This window comes from Hyla sarda, chromosome 6 (genome assembly GCF_029499605.1).
Source record: "Hyla sarda isolate aHylSar1 chromosome 6, aHylSar1.hap1, whole genome shotgun sequence".
NCBI lineage: Eukaryota > Metazoa > Chordata > Amphibia > Anura > Hylidae > Hyla > Hyla sarda.
Genome location: NC_079194.1, coordinates 129,611,205 through 129,635,174, shown reverse-complemented (window position 1 = coordinate 129,635,174; position 23,970 = coordinate 129,611,205). Strand labels below are relative to the sequence as shown.

General features: G+C 42.3%; 1 protein-coding gene across 1 annotated transcript in view; it reads right to left on the bottom strand.

Moving 5' to 3' along the window:
* GRM7 (glutamate metabotropic receptor 7) overlaps positions 1–23,970 on the bottom strand; it is a gene marked incomplete in the record, with an annotated part of 448,797 nt that overhangs the window by 231,888 nt on the left and 192,939 nt on the right. Inside the window, 1 exon segment of the mRNA XM_056525004.1 lies at positions 14,216–14,432. Within this exon segment, the coding sequence (XP_056380979.1) occupies positions 14,216–14,432 (217 nt within the window).

Genomic DNA, 23,970 nt, shown 5'->3' with positions numbered 1-23,970 from the left:
AAGAGCTGACAGTATGGATAAGAAGCAGAGGGAAAGCATGAAAGATCACAGAGAGTTAGTGAAATAATTTTATTTACCAATATATGCTGATTTATTAGACAATTGAACATAGGTTTCATCATCGGACAACCTCTTTAAGAGATAGGAATCAATTAGTGAATCCATCTTTGATTTTGTGTAAAGAAGTAGTTTTCCAATGGCAGGGACCTCCACCATTGATCCTTCAATGATCTTGATAGGCAAGAGAAAAGGTGAAAATTGCAACTAATGCAGAGTTATCAAAAAAGTCACAATAAAATATATTTAAAAAAAACTATAATTTTTTTTTTATTTCTATGAATGCAATGAATGAAATTTGTCTTTTAGGGCTAGAAAACAATATAATAATTCACTTTTAGATTTTGGGTAAGAAGGGTGTGTTCTCACTAGCCGGGACCTCTACCATTCACCATGTAATATTTGTAAGGGACAAGGATAGGCTGTATTGTAATGCCATGGATTGGAATGATGTTAGACTCCCCCCCCCCCCGGAATTAATTAGGAAACGCCCATGCAGAACCACATCTCAAAAAGCCATAACCTTTACATCAGAAAAATTTGGGGATTAGGACTGGTGTGGCAGATACAGTATGTTTTAATATATACATTTTATGAAAATAATAGGTCTATTATCATATGTAACTAAACAGTGAAGGCAAATAATACCTTAAAATTCTCCTTACTGACTGCATTCAGGGGCATAGTTATAGAGGAGGTAAAGGTTATAGTCAAACCAGTGCCATGAAGACTGAGGAAGCCCAAAGGGTCTCTCTGCCACATATCAAGAAACCAGTACCTTCCCTTATGAGACCTTGTTACAGCATCAGGACCCACTGTTCATAATCCCTCTAAAATCAGCATCATATCAATAAAGATGTGGAGGATTGACAATGTTTCATAGAAGTGGCACACAGCTGTACCTTATATAAGTGAACACACCATGGTTATATGTGTATAGCGCCAAGCTAGGCATCAAATCATTACATACAACAATGTGTGATGGTCTAAAGATTTCCAGCCTAAATATATGACTATTTAAAGCTGCATTTTTTAAGAGCCGAGGCAGTTCTCTATCACCCAGGTGTATACAAAGTGCAAATGTGTTGCACATGAAAGTGCACAAGGATGCAGTCTATTACAAGCCCTTCTCCTAAACAAGAGGCGCCCCAATAAACTTCCCTTCCCTTCTGGGCCAAAATGCCCAGGCTATAATAAAAGATCAATGTCCCCCTTCACCATCATTGCTCCCAGCATTCTACTTGGGAACCAACCCAGTTATCAGCCAAGAAGCACAACTTCTGATCGGAATAATACAAAGGCCAGGAAGATATAGGTTTGTGCTTGGAATGGTGAAAGGGAAGTGTGTGTAAAATCCCTTTACTCAGTAAGATCACATTGTTCCTTTACCAAAGACTGAGGATTTTTAGCCCATAGTGATTTTGGATCCTGTACCTGTCCAAAGCAGGGCCTCAGAGTCTTTGCAGATGGACACACAACAGCTGAATCAAGCAGATTGTGACCCTCCAACAATATCATTAAAAAGAAGCAAAGATCAAAATGATGTCAGAGGTCTGGTGTTTGGTTTTCCCATCACGTCTATTTCAGGAGCCAACTCTACACTACTAATGTTCCTCTGTAGAGGGTAATCTTGCACAGATTCTTTATGGGATGGGACTAGGTCTCTCTCAATGGTCTTCACAGCAGTCACATTGCTTGTCTCTATAGTATATACAACGGTACCCTTCAGTGTCATGAAGGTGATGGTGAAATGATGTCACTGTACAGCCTTAGATTAAAAGGTTTTCAGGAGTTTGGAGAACCACAGAGACAGCAAAAGGGATGGAAAATGGATCTTAGCATTGGGTCATCATGGTCGGACCCTACTTTTAGGATACAGTATCTCATGCCCTCATGATGGAGTGGCAGGCAATTTTTATAACCACCTCCTGAATGGTGCATATTTCAAGACAATATATTTTTTTTAATCGTATGTCATCTTTTGCTTTTAAAGAAGCACTATTGATTTGTATTTTCCCATAGAAATGATTACCTAATCCTGCTGGGGTGGAGTCATATCACTGCAGGCCAGCTTATAAGATCAACCTCATCACCTGGCTAGACTTCAGCAGCCTACACAACTTAGACACAAACGTGGGTTGGGGTCAGTTCACATCATGTGCAGTTTTAAAGGTTGTGCATGTTTTTTTTTTTTTGTATTCAACATGCTTTTTGTAGTCACAGTAAATATTTGTGCAGTAACAGTCAAATAGCACCATTTTGCCTCAATCTCCCATAGAGATGGCAGCTTCTGTAGCATTATACAGATGGAGCTGGGTGGGGAGGGATGTGGTGTGTGGGGTGCCAGGAAGCATCTGATGATGTCATCCTGTAGTTGACAGGAAAGACCACTTCCTCTGACACATTAAATATTGTGATTTTCTGTTGGTCAGACTGGTGATCACATGACCCAGTTACAGTAAAGAAACACATAGATGTAGCTGTGCTGTAATAAAACAGGTGGCACTGTCGAAATAGTGATGATGAGTGTGCATAAAGTAAAAACTTGGAGTGCTTCTTTAAAGTGAAATCATACCTCTCCTCCTCCAGTAAGTATCCAGGAGCCATGAAGTGTTAGACTCCCCAGTGTGTCCAATACAAAGAAATGATCTGCCTGCTTCACAGTTCTATTACATTCTACATCTCAACATCACTTTCCTGAAATCACTCTAAATATTCAACAACCATTTAGATTTCTTTTCCCCCGCTCAAAGTGCCCCACACAGATGTGACAGCCTCGTCCTCCGGTGTCTCCACGTTTAGAGCTTTGAGCCGTCAGTCCAGCAGCGAGTGCGGGATTTGTGTTGTCACACAGACTTTACTTGTATTTAGTCTACAAGTGACGGATGTATACTATGCTTTGAGTCCCACAAAAGCAGTATACAGTCAGGAAGTATGCTAAACGTCACTAAAAGACAACATTCGGTTTATTAAAGTGAATGAGCCCACCATGACTGCACCACAGTATATGTGGGAATACCTTTTCGCTGTTATATTGACATATGTGGTGGCCCATTACAGGAGTTGCACCCCTGTACCATTGCTGCCCTGTCAGGTTGACTCTATTTCAGTGACCCCTGGGCACTTAGTACTGTTTACATACATGAAAGGGGGTTTCATCTATGTTCCATAAACAGTACTAAATGCCTATGTTATCCAATGTAATGTGTATATATTATGTGCCTTCAAATACTGTTGTCATGTATTGTAGCCAAGGAAGGTACCAGTGATCACGTGACTTATAGGGTGACCTATGGGACCCCTCCAGAGTCTCCCCATAAACCCTGGGTGGAGCTAGTTCATTCTCTTGTGTGGTTTGCTGCTGAGGAACTGTGAGGTCAAGTCCTGAGAGAGTGTCTGGTGTCCAGAGGAGACCTAAAGCCTACCACGCAGCCACGCTTCCACTAAACCGCTAGCCCACAGGTGAATGTCAAAACCTGGTAAGCTACATACAGGGTGAAGTCTGTGAAGTCAGTCTAGTCAAGTCAGTCAAAATCAGCCTGTATCAAGTCAGCGTGGACCTGCAGCAAATTGTTTAAATCCTCTATAAGTCCCAGCGAGCCCTACAGTCTCTGAAGTTGCTGGTCACCTCCTTGGGCCTAACTGAGCTGTCAAGACTATTACACCTGTCTACCTCAGTAAAGCTGCCATTGTTCTGTAACTTGGCGTCGGAGTCATTATTTGCCCCTTGCCTAGCCCATGATCCAGCGGTATAATTTTGGCTGGTGTAGAGGTTAAACCAAGCCCTGGCATCACAAACACAAGGGGTTAGGGCCATCTGCCCCTAGGGTAACAACATCTGCCCTCATCTCACCCTCACCACACATATATTTTGGAAGTAGACTTAAAACATGATGTGAAATGCAGCCTACACCTTTTATGTAGGATACTATCTGATGAGCTGATGTATCTAAGCCTTTTATGTGATGCTATATGTAAGCCTGCCATGTCTGATTTGGACTGCTGAGTTGCAGGAGCTTAGCCCATTATGTGTGATACTGTCTGCTTAGCTGCAGTATCTAAGGCAGCCATGTGTGATACCGTCTGCTAAGTTAAGCTCCGTACCTGCTCCTATCTTGTGTCTCACTTTACCGTTTGGGATACTCCCTGCTGAGTTGCTGTATCTAAACCTAACTAAAAGGTTAGATAAAACATGAACCTCCTTGGCCTTAATAAAACAAATCAGATCCCCCATGTGCATTTTTCTAATACTGGTGCCCTCACATATGGCAGACAGGTCCTAGGGTTCAGCTGCGACTGCTACCTGTGCATTCTTTATATATATAGCTACGCAGCTGATCTGGAGCAGCGCATGCTCAGTCCTTTATAATAAATCATGTGGTGTAGATGAGGATTTGTAGCTCGTAAGATCCAAGAATTCTAATTATCATTTTTCTAACAGAGTTTAATAAAAGAAAATTCACAGCTGATCGGCCTAGAGCATGAAAACTGCAGCTGCAGCCGCTGAGCGCAATCTGCATGAGCGCAGCATTGTATATAGGTACTACATCATCTTACACAGTGTTAACCCTTAGTAACACAAACTGCATTATTATTATTATTTTTTTTTCCAAAGCATTGGCAGGGTTTGGTGCTGATACCTGTAGTTCTACAATATCCAGACAACCATAGCCCATTCTCCAGTTTATCTATTACGAGGGGAAGCCGCTGTCCACTTTGTGTGGTGCTGAATCCTGTTTCTTGAAACAAGGAATATTTTCATTCCTTTTAATCTCGTCTTTCTGCACAGCTTAACATAACCCTGAACTGATAAAATAGTATTACCTGCAGTCCTATGTAACACAAAAGGTAACATACATTTACAACTTTCTCAAAGCAGGTAATGTAATAAGTGTTACCTGCAGTACTAAGTGACATCACAGACAACACATGAGATAAAAAAAAAATGGAGTTTTAGTAGGAGTTACCTGCATTGACACCATGAAAATACCTCATGATGTCACAATATATGATACCAATTGACAAACTCCATCTCTAACGCACTGATATATTTAGATTGGGATACCACACTATGTAAGAAGAACTGATAATACCTGGCCGGGAATAAAACTATGAACTGAAAGCTGTGAGGCTAAATTAGTTGTCGCTGTTCCCATATAATGAAAAGTAATTTGAATATGTAAATGCCACTATTTAGTACTTGTACCCCTAGGTAAGTGAGAGGTTAATAGCTACTTAACCAGAGGACAAGATGATGATTTTAATAATTTACTTACACTTATCGTCTATGGAAAAGCATATTAATAATGTCAGCACCGCCAGGATGATGGCGGCTCTTCAGGTGTCTTACCTTGGCAATTGCACAAGACATTCAAAAGATAAGCTCTTAAGAGACAGGGCATAAGGATCACAGCCAAGAACCCACAGAAGCCGGATAAGGAACGTAACCCAAAGCTTTGTGTCTATGACAGGAACCAGCCCCCACCTGAAGAGATAAGTGCAGTTTTAATTAACATGATGACCATCAGTCTAGACTGGCATCCGGAACCAAGAGCTGCCAGATCACAGCCAGAGCGCCACTTCGAGAAGCATCCAGGAAGCTTGGAGACGAGGCCGGGAACTCTAAGCAGTTATGAAACTGATGACCTGAAATCACAACACAAAAACCAAACCACTGCAACAAATAATAATATCTATGGGCATTGAGACACCTCCTGTTTCTCAGATACCCTCTACAAGGCTGACGGTGTGGCCAGGGCCAGATTAAGGCTGCCTACAGTATGGAGCACTTTGTTATGATGTGGCTCCCCACAATGAGAATATTTTTAAGTATGTGAAATTGATGATAACCTATGATAAACTGTGACTCACAAAATAGAACTCTATGGGGGGAGTTATTAAGACCAACATATTGCATGCTGGACTTAAGCAAATTCCTGCTGTTGATCATTTTAGAAGAGTTAATAAGAGGCACCGGCTCTTTAATAAATCTGCCACTGTGCCATGGCTGGCTGTTCGTAAGACATGATCTTACGAACAGCCAGCCGTGGCACAGTGGCAGATTTATTAAGGAGCCGGTACCTCTTATTAACTCTTCTAAAATGATCAACAGCAGTAATTTTAACAGCAGAATAATGACCGCAGCTCTAATGATACGGTCATGGACAAGTGTATACTACCACTATGTTATGGCACAAGGCCACCATGGCCAGTGATTGACTGCAGTGGTCTTAAGGGTATATACAGGCAGCCAAGTAAACACAGATCCCCGGAATGGCATCTCTGGAGCACTAAGTGGTCTGTCAGATAAGAAATGGATGTTTGGTGATATTATTTGTCATTTCTCCCTTCAGGCATTTTTTTTTTTTAGTAAATTTAGTAGTAGTTAATTTTTGGTAGTAAAACTATTAATGCAGTTTTAAAGCATACCTGTCAGATCCCACAAGAAAAAACAAAACTGTTATATGCAGTCAGTACCTAATCCTGATCATGTACATATATTTTTGTCTCTATCATGTCTCTATCAGCCCTATATCACTAAGCAATTTCATGTTAATGCTGCTCAATGTCTTTCTCATTTTTCCATGGGGGGCATGTCCTTCTCTTGCCTGTACTGTGATCACTCCTCCCCCTCCCTCACTCTGTTGACTCACTGCACGCAGGAGCCTGAGAGCCCTGCTCTGTAACTCTTTCCTCTCTGGATTTATGCTGTACACACACACACACACACAATGATTATTGGAGATTACCAGTACTCAACCAATGACAATATGGTGAGTGTATAACTTACAAGACATCTTCCTAGATTCTTGTAAAGGTTTAGTGCTAAAAGTACAGTGTTTTTTTATACATAAATTTTCCATCTGTTATGTTATTCATGTGTGTCATCCTTTGTCAGTCCTGTAATGTTGGTACTTTCAATTTTGGAATAGTTGGAGGTGCAGTGTTTGCATAACTCTTTTTTTTTGGAGCAGTGTTGCCTTTAGCTGTTTGCCTACAGCTTTCGCAAAACTAAAACTCCCACCATGCCCAGAAATCCTTTGACTGTTCAGGCATGCTTGGAGTTGTAGTTTTGCAACAGCAGTGTTGCTGCAGGCTGTGTTCCTCCTGCAGCCTTGTCAATCAGCCATCTCGTGTCCATGACCCTGGGACACCCTCATGCTGCTGTGGGACTCATCAGTGTCCCAGGAGGTATGAGGATCCCTAGTGGTGGGATATTCAAAGACAGTTTTCTTTAATAAAATGTGACAATTTTGTAAATAAATATATTAGAAAAGCTATTGTTTTGCCAAGATGTACAACATGTAAAAAGTTTTCATATCTGACAGTGATATAACTCAGCCTTCATAATCCCCAAAACCTCCAAAATGTAAGAAATTGTGTTTTTTTACATTTTCCCACAAATAGTAATATGTTTGTTTTACTAAACATTTTATGGTAAAATGAAAGGTATCCTTACAAAGTACAATTGGTTGCGTGAAAAAAGCCCTCTTATGACTGTGAATGGAAAAATAAAAGAGTTATGTCCCTTAAAAAGTGAGGAGGAAAAAACAAAAACTCAAAAAGGAAATCTGCATGTGTCCTTAATGGGTTAAGCTCCTGTAGTACTTGCCACAGTTTGTGCAAAATTGTGGCAAAAATACAGTGATTTTTTACAAATTATGGCAAAATACAAACACAAAGAGCAGCACCAAGAGGATATCAGCCCATCTGGCATTTGCCACAATTGCCAGATGGGCAGTCTGGCTTAGGCAGTGGGGCATCCCTGTTTAACAAGAAGCATTGTACCTGAGCTCCAGTAACTCCAATGATAATCTGGCCTTGGGTGCAGCTTCCAAGGGTTCTTCCATGAAAGCCAAGGAAAAGCTCTACTTCTCATAAGACTGCTAACATAAGCATTGCAGCCAAGGCCTCACCAAGCATACCTCTGCAAGGGTCATAATTTAGTTGAAAAATAATGGTCATGCTGCAGCTGTTACAGAAAAACACCTACCAAGCAACAACTTCTCTTTTGCAAAGGTTGTGGTCCACCTGGCATTGTAAGGGTCTTAGCCCTCCATTCCCCACCAAGGCTTACTTACTTATATTGCATTTGACAAACCAAAAGGTCTTCTGTTCCTCCACTAATGGAGCAACTGGATTAGAAAGGAACCAAGCCTCATTCCCCGAATGGTTCATGGTATATGACAAAGAAGGGTCTTACACCCTTCTGTTGGAACATCTCTAAAAGGGGTTATGAAGATCAGAAAAACATGTGTCTGGTGTCTATGATTTGTTTAAATAGAAGTAATACCAGACAAATGACAATTGGTATTCATTCTATCTTTCTAGTCTTACAAAGAAATTTTGTAAACATAAAATGTTTATAGAATGTGTATGGCATGAATGTCAAGACCAATACAAGGCAAGTGAACTGGTAAGGAGGGAGTAGTCGAGACCAGTGAGCTTAGGTAAGACCAAAATGGAGGCCCAGAAAGATATACAAACTCTATTGCTTTTCCTATTGATTCTCTTCTCCATCATTAACCCTAATTGATGTTTGTTTCATACAGAGTAAAGTATAATTGGTTACCAGTTATTACAGTCCCCCGGGTCTATTTGCATTAAGTACTTGGTGGTCAGTGCTGACTGATAGCTGTCAGTCATGTATACTAGGACTTTATGACTGACAGATCTGTGTTCAGTGCTCTGCAGTCAGGTAATGCAGCTGAGAGGATTTTTTGTGTACAACTGGTAAATATTAAGCAACCTAACATTATGGGCAGGGACGTAACTTAAGGAGGTGCAGAGGTAGAAATTCTACGTGGGCCCAAAGACCCCACTGCCACAAATAAAAATTCTTCTCTTATTAATGGCACATGGCCGGAGGAAGCCCTGGAAACAAAGTTGCAATGGGACCAAGGAGCCTTAAGTGACGCCTTTGATCATGGATAATGTCTAGAAGTAGCAATTAACTACATTATATTCCCATGTATTGTCGCGGGAACCTTAAAGGGAACCTGTCATGTTAAACATGCAGTCTAATCTGCCAGGATTATGTTAAAGAGCTGGAGGAGCTGAGCAGATTCATATAAATATGATGGCATTTATCATTTCCTTACCTACTGTATATTTCGGCTCACTCTGGATTTAGCAGTCCAGTGGGCAGTCCTTATTAGTTATTTCTGTATGTACACTGATATTGTTAAGGTTTTTAATCATTGATTAGCACCGCCCACTAGACTCCTAAGCCCAGAATGAGAAGAACTTTAAATTAAAGTCATTAAAGTTCTAGTGATTTTTTTGCACAAATGTATATGTCAGTCTGCTTAACTTCTTCTGCTCTACAATGTGCCGTCTACAGCTCCAATAGAATGTTTAGTGTGACAGGATCCTTTTAAGGAGCCCATGGGTCCCCTCCATGTTGCTTCATTTAAAAATGCAAATACAATTACATATTAGTTAATTATTGGCTTGGCACCATATCAATCCTGAACTCTTTATACTGTACATACTAATGCACCAAGTATACCATGGCATCATGAAGCTTGGCACCAGGATCAATGGTAATAAAATGTGGCTTTCTAGGGGTTGGTGGCTGCAGATACTGTTACATATCAATCCCAAATCCATGACCGTGCCCTGGGTATGGATCATAGAAAAACATTTAGAATTCCTATTTATTTCTGTTTGTATTTAAAGAGGTACTCCCGCAAAATGTTTTATTCTTTCCAAATACCCAGGATGCCTAAATTTAATAAAATAAGCCTTAAATTATCTCCCGCCGTTCTCCTGGTGCTGCTGGTATTGATACCCCACCCTCCGACATGGTCTTCTACCTGCTTTTGGGGCCCGACACCTCATGTTGCCACTCTGCTTGTCACCTGCTGCATCTGTGTTCCACCACGGTTGGTGATAGGCTGAATGGCAGTGTGACATATTGTACACCTGGTCTGGGGATAAATACATTACATTGCCGCTCAGCCTATCACTGGCTGTGGCGATTAGCTGAGTGCAGTGGGATGTGTGGGCCCCAGAAACAAGAAGACTGCACCAGAGGATGGGACAGTGATACCACCAGGCCCAAGGAAGTAGCAGTAGGTAAGTCAAGATTTATTATTTTAATTGCGGCAGCCCGGACATATGGTGACAAAATATAATTTCACCGGAGTACCTCTTTAATACTTAAAGGCCTTTTTAGTTACATGCAAGCATAAGGCTGGGTTTACATACAGTATTTTGATCAGTATTTAGGTCAGTAGTTTTTGTCAAAACCAGGAATGGAACCAACACAAATACTGTAAAACTAGAATCAAAAGATTTGTAGCATTTTCTGTGTTTTGGACCAACTCTTGGTTTAGGCTAAAAATACTGATCAAAATATTATGTGTTAACCCAATCTAAAAGTTAAAAATAGCGAAAAATTTAAAAGCTGCAGAACTTATTATTCAATTATTAACAGAATACTTGGGGATTTGTTTTTTTATAGTATTGTCATAGCATCTTGGAATGCTTTCTTACATATACTAGTGTCTACGGTGGGAACCTGGATAAATGAAATGTTTCCTGCTAAGACCTTCAACACTGATCTCTAATGAAGGGTTAATCAGGGGCTGCTTGGGTGTTCGTAGCTGTCTGAACAATGGATGGTGATGGAGTCCCCACAGCCTGCACTGGGCGCTGACACTGAAAGAACAATGAAACCATCAAACTTGCAAGTGTCATTTCTTGAGTTTTACTACTCAGAAGGTCAGCGGCCCCAGCTCTGAAGGGCCATAAACTAATTCTCCCAACGCCTGTGCTCAATTGATGAATAATAACCGCTAACAAGCTCCTCTATGACAGATTAGAAAAGGGACTTTCTATTAGTGTTCCACTGGGATCTGCCAGGAAGGACAGACTCGAGGTGACAAATGACACTGCCAAAGGGGGTGGCCGGCTATGGCCATTACTCTAGTCCGCCACACTACAGCTATATGGGAGTGGGCAGTAAATGCATCCTGCCTATAATATCCAGAAGTAAAAACACCCCCAGGCTTCACTGCATGGTAAATTGCTTTCAATGTGCTTCTGTTCTAATAGACATGAAACCCCAGTGAAATGGCCAACACGGCTGTGTTCTTATAAATGGCAACTTTTGAACAAGCAAAACTGAAAATATTGGTTCTGATGAAGAGGAGGTTAATGCAGGTTGATGTCTTTGTGTCCTTAATGGAGAATATGACACTAGATAATACAAGATACTTCTAAATGTGGCTTTTATGCTGCTGTACTATGTATAGTAGAAATGATAAAGTCTTCAAAGATTAATATCTAGTGTGTATTGTGCACCAGGTCCTTGTGTCCAATAATATGATGATGTAGTATTTGGTGTCTAGTGGTTCCCCAATTATTGATGTGGTACAATATCCTAGTCACTGTTGTCCAGTCATATAATCATAAAGGCCCTAGTCAATTGTGTTCCATGATATAATCATTCGTGTCCAGTAATAGTATGCCCCAGTCATTCCAGTGATATTATTCTCCAGTCACTGATGTTTAGTAATATCATTCTCCAGTCATTGGTGTCCAGTAATATAATGCCCCAGTCATTCCAGTGATATAACTCTCCAGTCACAAGTTTTAGTGATATAATCTCCCAGTCATCAGGATCCAATGATATAACGTCTCATTCAATTTCAGTGATATTATGCCCCAGCCATTAGTATCTAGTGGTATAATATCCTAGTTATTGGTGTCCACTAATAGATTTTCCCAGGCCTAGGTGTCCAATAGCATAATTCACCAGTCATTAATGCACCAGTCCTTGGTGTGCAATGGTATAGTCACCCAACCTTTGCTGTCCAGAGATATAATTCTCCAGTCACTCGTGTTCAGTGATTTAATGTCCTGTATCAGTCCATGGTGTCCAGTGATATAATGTCCCATTCATTGGTATTAAGTGATATATTGTCCTAGTCACTGGTGTCCAGGGATAAAATCACCCTGGCAATCATGCCCAGTGATGTAGTGCCCCAGCCATTGGTGTCCACTGATATTCTGTCCCAGTCCTTGTTGTGCAGTTGTTTCATCATCTTCACTGTAACAAGCATGTACATATGAAATGGTTCAACCTTTATGGTTAATCTTACTCCTAACTTCTATATATACCTGACCAGCTGTACTACAATAGGTAACTTCCACACTTTATCTCCTGCTTGGTAAGTATACTTCGCTCTTGTGGATGGATTTGACTTGACTAGAGATGAGCGAACTTACAGTAAATTCGATTCATCACGAACTTCTCGGCTCGGCAGTTGACTTATCCTGCATAAATGAGTTCAGCTTTCAGGTGCTCCTGTGGGCTGGAAAAGGTGGATACAGTCCTAGGAGAATCTTTCCTAGGACTGTATCCACCTTTTCCAGCCCACCGGAGCACCTAAAAGCTGAACTAATTTATGCAGGATAAGTCATCAACTGCCGAGCCGAGAAGTTCGTGACGAATCGAATTTACTGTAAGTTCGCTCATCTCTAATACTAACCTATGTTACAACAATATTCAAACATTGACTCCTTTTCATACTTGAAGTAGATTTTTTTACTAATAGAGTATGCGGCATTCAGCTGCAGTGACATTGATATGGAGTAAGCTGTGGCTTTCCAGTTGTTGTAGGACTCCAACTATCACCATGTTCTGACCCCTTCAAGCTATCAGAGCTTGCCGGGATTTGTACATTTACAATAGCTGGACAGTAACATGTGCAAGGATAGCAGTAACACTCAGGTCCTGATGCCCAAGGACCCCTCTGGTGCTTATAAGGACAGCAGTTTAGGTTTTGGGTAGTGATAGGGCAGGAAAAGTGATCGAGATGTAACACTGGAGCTATGTCTCTGTGGTGTTGCCCCCAATATCTAAGGTATTTCATAGACTCTGCTGCCATGCCTGGGTACTACTAATATGCCCAGTGCTTTGAATTCTCCATCCGACTTTCACAACTTCTAAACAACAGCTTGTTTTAGCTCGGTCTGCAGTTGCTGCACTCTTTAGGCACATCTCACTTTCTAATTGGACATATCTGTGGCACAGTGGCGCTTCTCCAGCACAGCAGAGAGGATTTTAAGGCCCCGCAGTACTATTAAAATGTAGAATTCAGCCAAGTTTGACATGCCCGGTTATCCGCCCTCCCTCAATCGATACAGCTAAGACAGATCCACATCGGAGCTGCTGTCCTGCTCTCTCAGCACCACTTGCTGTAGAACAGGCAGCCATGATTTCCCTGTCTGAGATTCAGTGTCTAAAGCACACGTCTGGCCTTTGAAGTCAGTGCGACCAGAGGCTCACTCATAGTTTTGCTTGAGGCTGAGAGTACAGGCTTGTTACATTATTAACAAGGTGGAGGGAGAGATGGTTGGCTGGTGCAGGGAAGGCATTGCAGACACGATCATTAAGCATGCTGTGTTTTCTTCAGCCGTGCAGGCAAAGCAATGGATCCAAAGAATGGAAAGCAAGCTGTACCATGGCTGCAGGCTTCTGTGCCTTTAACATCTCAAGGGTGGGATTTAATGGGCTTTATTCTTTGCATTCCATGTACGACGACTACACGCTGCACTACATCATCTCATCATATCAGTAGATGCAATAGTCAGAGTCTCTTTTTACTATAGTAGGTTCCTCGCTGGAGACTTGACCCTGGGGTTATAGTGCACAGCTGTGTAGGCTGTCTGCACATGGGGGCCCGCAGGCTGTCTGCCCCTTCACATGAACTGTTTTTCTCTTACTGAAAATCTCAAAAAATATTGTGATCCACAAATATTATTGCCTGCTTTATGGCCCTTGTGTATATGACATTGAAGCGATGAAGCCTGGATTGTGCTGACAGCGCCTGCAGAAATCTAATTATGGCTTTCTATAAAGCTACTTGTCTTAGGGGGGCTGGTTTTAAGGGGAGTCAAACTGATTTACCGTTAAAGGGTAGCTCCCACCATCCTATAATTTTTGTTTTTGGTAGCCCGTTCCACCCCCCCCCCCCCCCCCCGCTCCCCCCCCGCTACGGCACTAGCATTGTAATAACAGTTTTTGTTAAAGCACAACTTTATACTAGAGACAATGAAATACACGGCCATTGCACACCCTCCAGTGACCCCTAATTTAGAGCAACCTCAGTCACCCCAAGATTATTAGGGATTAGTCGCTTCTTACCTTCTTCTCTGGAAATTTGCATAAATGACTCCACCCCTTTCTCTCCGTAACTTCCTTCTGATGCCAGCGTAGACACATAATTCCATCCCATGGCCTTGACAATGTCCACCATGGCCTGAGCCTGGAAGGAATCTGGAGGAACCACTCTAGAGAAGAAGTCATAGCGGCGGTCATCACTCAGCTCAGGTGCAGTGGAGCCATAACTGATCTGTGGGATCTGCCAGGAGAAAAGAAACAATAGATTAGTATTAACACAACAATCCAAGACTCTCTAGTACATATAGATAGTAGTGGATAAAATGTATTCAGCTATTTCTAGCTGACATTACAGCTTCAACGGGGGTCATCACCCAAATTATCCTGACTCCTGAATGGCAAAGCTACTTAGTTTGGGTAAAAATGTGGTGCAATGCGGTTGGCCAAATGCAGTAAACACATAACCTACATTTTAATATTTGCCAGTTTTGGCTATTTAACAATTAGGGTAAAAGTGTTCAACTGTCAAAAAATAAGAACTCCAGGTTAACAGCAGCATTGTGTGTTTTACCCTTATGCAGAAACAGAAAAGTAAGTAATCTATCAATGCATTAAAAGAGATATCCAGGAATGGAAAAAACAGAGCAATTTTTATTTTTTAAACAGCACCACCTCTGCCCTCAGGTTGGGAGCAGTATTACAACTTGACCCCATTCACTTTAATAGAACTGAGCTGTGATACCACACCCAACCTGAGGACAAGAGTGGCATGTTCCTGAAGGAAATAATCTCTATATTACTATTTCTGAATAACCCCTTTAATAGGCATGACTGTCATTCACGATTCAAGAAAAGCTGGGTGACAACTGTAAAAATGCAGCCATATTAGTTGGCACCAAGAAGTATAACCAAGTAAACTGCTATTTAGGATAAAAGATTTTACATACAACAGCATCCTGAATATAAGAACCCACTCAAACACCCACTGACCCGGCCTGGTGGTAAATGTATTTTTCAGGGTCTGTAAGTGATTGCTAATGCTGCACCCCCCTGGAAAGGATGTAAATGGAAGGGGCCCCATAGAGATGATAAGCAGCTAGACTGCAGGAAGATAGACCCATGGGCTTGTAATTTCCGATATCCAGCTCTCCCTGTGATAGATCTGCAGTCGACTGGCGCTCCTATCTGCTCCACATCTCCAAAACGTTTTATGTTTCCCTATTTCATGATAATTTACCATTTGTGAGAGACACCATAAGTGCGAATTGGAATTTTATTTTGTAATTTTGTGTAGATGCCAATGAAATGTATCAACAATGCTCAGGAACAGAACGCAGCGCACAAAGGGGGCTCAGCGGCTGCCGCAGTATATTAGGCGCATCACTCTAAGTCACAGGCTTAAAGCAACAGCTACATGAATAGCAAAAATGTGCTTACCGGAAAACATAAAGAAAAACTCCGCCGTCACATTCTGCAGTAGTTTCTAACTACCATAACTCTATTATTAAAGTCCAGGTCACCTTTAAGCACCATATTACAGGTTACATATAGAATTAATCTACCTAAATAGTAGAGACCACTGTGTACATTTTCTCCCACTAGTATAGACTCAGATGTTACAGTCCCGTAGTCAAATTGCTGTATAAAACTACTGAATGGTGTCTATAAACGTGTCACCAAATATCAGCTCTTTAAAGCCCTCCCGCCCCGCACCAGGTCCCGCCATCATTTTATGTCAGTAAAATGTCAAATCCTGCGCTGTTTATGAATGTGTCTGTCTGTGATCCTGCTGTCTGCCCAGTAATTGATCCGTGCTGTCAGTCTAGTGATGGGACAGGCAGCAACGCTCATAGCAAACTATAGCGCTAAAGTGGGATTCACCAACATGAGAGGGATTACAAGGGATGTGGGATTGTGGTCTTATACATTCATAACAGTTAGTGATTACAGCTATTCTTATGGTTAGCTACTCCATCTTAGCTACATTGTCTATTGGAGTGTGAGGTTTGTCTTTAATCTGTCTTCTGTTTTATGACAGTTTGATGCTCTATTCATCCCCTATACTTTACACCGCCATGCCCCTAACAATTTCCTGGCCTGGCACGGCCTGGCACTTCTGTTTCCCCCCTCGGAGAAATGGCTAACCTTGGGTCCTGTCTCAACCTGGTGATTGGATGAGCAGGCCATCACTGATGCTTGTCTCTGAGGATCGAGGCCGGATCTCGCCGGGGATGGGCGAGTAGCCAAGCCCCGTGCAAGAGATTGGTCAGACGCCCCCTCCCAATCAATAACTCAAATTTAATTTCCCCAGAGTATCCCTTAAAGGGGTACTCCACTGCCCATCATTCAGAACATTTTGTTCCAAATGCTTGGAGTTGGTGGTGGGGGACGTGACTTCATGACCAAGCCCCCTCAATGCAAGTCTATGGGAGGGGTGTTATGACTGCCACACCCCCTCCCATAGACTTGCATTGAGGAGGTGTGGTGTGACATTATTGGAGGTGTGGTCCTGACGTCACGACCCCCGATGCCAGCACATAGCATTCTAAATGAATTCTGGGTGCTACACATAGATTGCAGGACCCCCACAGTCAGACATCTTATCCCCTATCCTTTGGATAGAGGATAAGATGTCTAGGGGTGGAGTACCCCTTTAAAGGGTTATTCCAGGATTTTTTTTTTATTTGACTATGATATAGGGGCTGTAAAGTTAGTGTAGTTCATAATATAGTGTCTTTACCTGTGTGTGACGGTTTTCTCAAAATTCTTCTGTGATTTTCACCCCAATATTTATTTTTAACATAATACAAAATTACTGTTTTCTCGGATTCTTCCCAGCTTGCAATGCGGCCGAGACCTGACTCACTAGTCAGCTGATGACAAGGAGCCTGTCTGCTTCAATGGGTGGAGGGATTGCTTGGTGGGAGAGAGATCAAACTGCAACTAATGCAACAGCTGTAGGCACATAAATGATCTCCATCCATTCAAAAGACCTGTGGTTTTCAACCAGGTCTTTTGAATGGATGCAGCTCATTTATGTTCAATGGGTGGGGTGGCTGATGCGTGGGAGGGAAGACAATGGAATTATGGGATTTGTAGTCAAAAAAAGAAAAGTCAAACAGGAAATACCAGTTCACAAAAAGCTAGCCACAGTGTTATGGTAATCTCACAACATAGCCATTTAGCCCCAAGACAAGCGCAGATCCCTCCTAAGCATGTCCATTACTGTTTGCCAGGTACATACTAAAATCACCGTATGCTACCATTCATATGAATGGGTCTGCAGACAGTCCGCAACAGTGTCAGATTTGTGGACTGTCTGCGGATCCATTCAAATGAATGGCAGCTAAACTCGCAGTGAGCTTCCTGCAGAAAAAAACACTGATAGTTATTGGCAAGTGTATGCCCCCTTAAAGCGCTCAGTCATTTAACAAAACTTTTGACACGTCACAGAGACAGTCGAGGTCTGGGTGTTTAGACCCCTATGATCATTAAAACAAGCAGGGAGAAGCGTGTGGTTGCACACTTCGCTCCTCAGCTCGCTGTGATCTCCATCCAGTTGCAGGAGACAAGCTCCATTGTAAGTCTATAGAGCCCACCTCCTGGTACTAGATGGAGATTGCAGGGGGCCGGGGAGTAAACCACACAGCTGCAAGCTTCTCCTGGCTGTTTTTAATGATCATCCATACCCTGAGCAATCAAACTTTTGACATGTGTCAGTCACATATCAAAAGTTCTACAAAGATTTGTGGAAAATGCTTACAAAATACTCCTCTTTTGAATTATTTTGTGAGCATTTTCCGCACATTAAAATCAACTGGTTCCAGAAAATTATACATTAAAATCAATTGGTTCCAGAAGATCCATGCTTGTGTTCAGTACTACGTATATTAATGTTAGGAATGATCTAAATAAAATAGTTTTTATATATGTTTGGTGTATTTAATAAATGAAATAATTCCTAAGAATACAGTGTTAAGTATTTTTTGGTCATTTTCTGCACATCTTTATATGATATATACACTATTTTGGCAGTTTCCTATTGTCACTCAGTGTAGCATTAAGCCTTTTTATTCTTGTATATGTTAAACGTTCTATCAAATAACAAGGACATTTTAAAGGGGTACTCCGGTGGAAAACAATTTTTTTTTAAATAAACTGGTGCCAGAAAGTTAAACAGATTTGTAAATTACTTTTATATAAAACTCTTAATCCTTCCAGTACTTATCAGCTGCTGTATACTACAGAGGAAGTTCTTTTATTTTTGAATTTCTTTTCTGTCTGATCACAGTGCTCTCTGCTGATACCTCTGTCCATGTCAGGGACTGTCCAGAGCAGGATAGGTTTGCTATGGGGATTTGCTCCTGCTCTGAACAGTTCCTGACACGGACAGAGGTGTCAGCTGTCACATCAGAAGCTCAGGCTCATTCTTCCTAATGTTTTCCATTGCAGTTCTGCTCTATTAGGTCATAAATATAATGAGTGGAATTCACGGAAAGTGTGATTTCATCTGTATGGATAGAAAGGTGGTTTCCTCTCTCACTGCTCTAGGGATAATGTGTAAGGTTTATAGCAGTGACCCGCTCTGAGAGATGAGGACTGCTTAGCTTTATAGATACCGTATGTTTTATCTGTGAATAATCTCTAGACAAGTTCTTCTGAATGAAGAAATAGAGCGAGGACGTCCTCCGCATCAATATTTACACTCAGGTGGAATAACAATGAGCGAACACTTCAAGAGACGTTCCCCTGTGTTTGGCACTTATGGCCCGTGAATAGGAGCGCTCCACTCTCATGGGGAAAAGCCTTAGGGGTATCTGTAATTGTTTTCTATAATCTGGAAGGAAACACAAGCACCAGTCTGTAACCACCATTTTGCACTGAAGGCTACATTGAAAAGTATTTAATCTAAAAAAATTCAATGAAACTAAATCTCTCCTAAATCATCCTTTCCTATCAAAATTCTAAAACTTTAACCATTTTATAGTAAGATCTGTGTCTATGAAAGCTAGAGACCAACAATTTGGCCGCCATTACACTCCAAGAAGGGTCCTATCTTGTGTTCGGTGATAAGCGAAGTCTGGGAAACTTGAACCGGCAGCTATATTGGTTTTCATCCCAATTTAAATGGACATTCACTGGACCCAGTGCACCCTACAGAGTACCCACCTGGACTGCGGATCTGGGTAAATCATACCATACTTAAACACAGTTAACCTGAACGTTAACCCTATGAATTTGGTTTACCGGTTGTCAGTTTCCCTTGTATGTTCACACACTCAAGTTTTTAGATGTCGTTTTTTAACTCAAAGCCCAGAATGGATTAAAAAATAATGAAGTCATACTTTTTCTTTATTATGTTTCCTATATTTATATCCCTGTTTTGGCTTCAAAATCTGCATTAATAAAAATGTAAATGTGTGAACACATCCTAAACATCATTTTAAGCCAAATATGTCCAACCTACTGTCTTGATTATTGGTTATTATATAATTAAACTGGCTCCTTTTTCTGGTACAAGCCCCCTGCATAGATGCTGTGTGAGCCGGAAGCATGTCAAAGAGCCTCAGTGTACAGAGCCCTGCTTGTCCTCAGTGTACAGAGCCCTGCTTGTCCTCAGTGTACAGAGTCCTGCTTGTCCTCAGTGTACAGAGCCCTGCTTGTCCTCAATGTACAGAGTCCTGCTTGTCCTCAGTGTACAGAGCCCTGCTTGTCCTCAGTGCACAGAGCCCTGCTTGTCCTCAGTGTACAGAGCCCTACTAGTCCGCAGTACACATAGCCCTACTTGTTCTCAGTGTACAGAGCCCTCCTTGTCCTCAGTACAGAGCCCTACTTGTCCTCAGTGCACATCGCCCTGCTTGTCCTCAGTGCACATCGCCCTACTTGTCCTCAGTGCACATAGCACTGCTTGTCCTCAGTGCACAGAGCCCAGCTTGTCCTCAGTGCACAGAGCCCTGCTTATCCTCAGAGTACAGAGCCCTGCTTGTCCTCAGTGTACAGAGCCCTGCTTGTCCTCAGAGTACAGAGCCCTGCTTGTCCTCAGTGTACAGAGCCCTGCTTGTCCTCAGTGTACAGAGCCCTGCTTATCCTCAGTGTACAGAGCCCTGCTTTTCCTCAGTGTACAGAGCCCTGCTTGTCCTGATTGTACAGAGCCATGCTTGTCCTCAGAGCACAGAGCCCTGCTCGTCCTCAGTGTACAGAGCCCTGCTCCTCCTCAGTGTACAGAGCCCTACTTGTCCACAGTGTACAGAGCGCAACTTGTCCTCAGTGTACAGAGCCCTGCTTGTTCTCAGTTGTACAGAGCCCTGCTTGTCCTCAGTATGCAGAGCCCTGCTGTTCTCAGTGTACAGAGCCCTGCTTGTCCTCTGTATACAGAGTCTGCTTGTCCTCAGTGTACAGAGCCCTACTTGTACTCAGTATACAGATCTGTACTTTTTCTCAGTGTACAGAGCCTTGCTTGTCCTCAGTGTACAGAGCTCTGCTTGTCCTCAGTGCACAGAGCCCTGCTTGTCCTCAGTGCACAGAGCCCTGCTTGTCCTCAGTATACCGAGCCCTGCTTGTTCTCACTGTACAGAGCCCTACTTGTCCTCAGTACACATTGCCCTACTTGTCCTCAGTGTACTAGCCCCACTTCTCAGTATACAGAGCCCTGCTTGTCCTCGGTTTACAGAGCCCTGCATGTCCTCAGTGTACAGAGCCCTGCTTGTCCTCAGTGTACAGAGCCATACTTGTCCTCAGTTCACAGAGCCCTGCTTGTCCTCAGTTCACAGAGCCCTGCTTGTCTTCAGTGTACAGAGCCCTGCTTGTCCTCAGTGCACAGTGTCCTGCTTGTCTTCAGTGCACAGAGCCCTGCTTATCCCACCACACTTCCTGTATTTGGTCTCCTCACAGAGACACACAGGCAGTAGCTATAGGGACAAAAAATATACACAAGTTTAACCAATGTATATTTCAAATGTTACAATGTTATTATCCACATTATATAAAATGACAGGAACACTTTAAGGATTTAAATCATTGTCAATGAACCATCACGACTCCTACACTGGGGGCCGCCACCTGTGTGACACCGCTTGTATCTGCACAATATGAAGAAGCGGTCCCTTCCCCATTCCTGTCTTTCTGCACATGCAGCACTATGTCAGGCTGCTGCATTAATTGACACGCCGAGAAAACTTCTTTTCTCTGGAATAAGTAATTTTTTCCTTTAGCCTGATATTTCTGCCCAGTGTCATCTTTGGATTTGTGAGATTTCCTCCAGCTCCTGCTTCACATTTACAGAAAGTGTTATCATTACAGCTCGATGTCTCTTCTCGAGTCTCAGATTTATCCGGCCTCTGACACTGCGCGTACTTAGCTGCTGTTAATTTATGCTAATACCAGGATGCACTGCACTTGAAATCACTGTGCACATTTCTCATCCCTCTTCTGTTTAACTATTTCATTGGAGGCTAAAACACAATAGATAATGTTCTACAATGTTGGATAGATGGACCTTGCTTCCAAAAGACTGATGCTTCCTACCAGGTACAATGCAACTCCTGACATCAGTGTTTCCCAACCAGGGTGCCTCCTGCTGTTTCAAAACTACAACTCCCAGCATGCCCGGACAGCCAACGGCTGTCCGGGCATGCTGAGAGTTGTAGTTATGCTACAGCTGGAGGCACTCTGGTTAGAAAACACTGCTTTACATCATGTCCTTCCACTATAAAAATCCTAGTCTAGGACCCATCACAAAATCATCATGCCTCTCTACTGAAATACTCAGTGCTGTCTTTTAGTTGCAATTTGGCCTCCCATTTGTCTAGTATCAGACTGGGGTTTCCAGGGTCCACCAGTTGAATTGACTCTGGGAACCATCGTAAAGTTACAAGCAAATATTACCTGTTTTAACCTTCATATATCTTAATTTTTTTAAGGGGTATTCAATGATTTTTTTTCCATTATTTGACTATGCTACAGGGGCTGTAAAGTTAGTGTAGTTCATAATATTGTGTCTGTACCTGTTTTTCATTGGTGGTCTTGCAATTCTAATGTCGTCTTGGCCCCAGCATATTTAGCAGAATACAAAATGAGTGTTGTGTCAGGTTTTCCCAAGTTACAGTGTGGCCCGAGACATTACATTACTAGTGGTGTTGAAAGGAGCTTGTCTGAGTTTCAATGGATGCAGCGACCGCTGGGTGTGGGGGGGAGGCGGGGGGGGGTCGGTGAGATCATGTTCCACAGGGCTGCAGGGAATTGTTTCAAGCACAGCACAGCATGCAAGGTAGCTCAGCTGTGCAGCAATGGGTGGGGTGGCTGAAGTGTGGGAGGGAGAAAAGTGACCTCCCACTTACAAACAAGGGATTCTGGGCAGAGGCATAGCTTCTAGCTTCTGGGCCCCGATGCAAAATCTGCAACAGGGCCCCAAATGCCAATTAAAATATTGGTCTCTTATGGGGCAGATGTGTTTTGGGGCCCCCTTAGGCACCAGGGCCACGGTGCAACTGCTACCACTGCTACCTCTATAGCTACGCCCCTGATTCTGGGGCTTATAGTTAGAGGATGGGAACATCAACAGGAAAAAGCCATTTCACAAACAGAAAGTGGCAGCATTATGGTGGACTCACAATTACTGTCCATTACTGTCTGGCAGGTAAGTACTGATGTCACCTTATGTTGTATAACCCCTTTAACTAATGTGCCCAAGATGTGTTTTAAGAATTAAAAATCATTTACTTTCCCCTACAATTGCCTCATACCTCCCCTCGCAACCTTTGGTATCGGGGTCTCTATCGCAGTTCACTTCCTAGAGCTGCAGGTGGCATATTAAATTGGCTGCAAGGATGTCCTGGTCACATTAGTTAAAACAAAAAAAAATAAATATGAAAAAACCTTTAAAAAATGTAGTAAATAGTAAATACATAAAAAAAAATTTCCAAGATTTGCACAAAGGCAGTGCATTTTGACAGCATGTTGTGCAAATTGCAGAAAAGTGCTTTGGTGCTATTCAGCAGTCCACCCTGTAGGCTGCTTTGTATTTGCCCAGCCTTCTTTCTTACATCATCTCTGTACTCATTATGGCACAGGTCTCAAACTGGTGGCCCTCCAGATGTTGCAAATGGCTGTCTGGGTATGTCCAGGCATGCTGGGAGTTGAAGTTTTGCAACATCTGGAGGGCCACCAGTTTGAGACCCCTGCATTAGGGCATGGAAAGCAATCGGAAATAACACCAGAGCTTTTTTTTTTTTTTTGGGGGGGGGGGGGGGCAAATACAGACACCATAATAGAAGGCCTTTTACGATATTTGCTATGGGGCCCCTCTTTTTCTATGTATGCTACTGGTTGTGTAATATTGTATTGTTGCACAAGTTCTTTTTTCTATTCATCACATGTTTTTCCATTGTTCTGTTTTGTAACTAAAAATCGATAGTTGATTAAAAATAATTAGACTAAGTGCAAGTACAAGGGAAATGAAGCAAGGGACATTGGAGATGATTCTCTGATAATAAAGATGGTCACAGCCTAAAAAGCGTGAAATTTTTCAGATACAGCCAGGGCCGCGCATCTATAACCTTCCATATTCAGAGACCAACAGCTCCCAAAGCTCAAGTCATTCGAATCCCCATAAAATGTAATGATCTGTACAATGCCCTAAAAGGGTGTTTAGTCTAAAAACAGCTCCACACTTATCTACAAATTCTGCTTGGCTTGTAGCTTAGCTCCATTCACAGCATTAAAAATGAGCCGCAGTACCAGACTCAGCCCACAGACAGGTGTGGCACTCTCCTGGACATGTT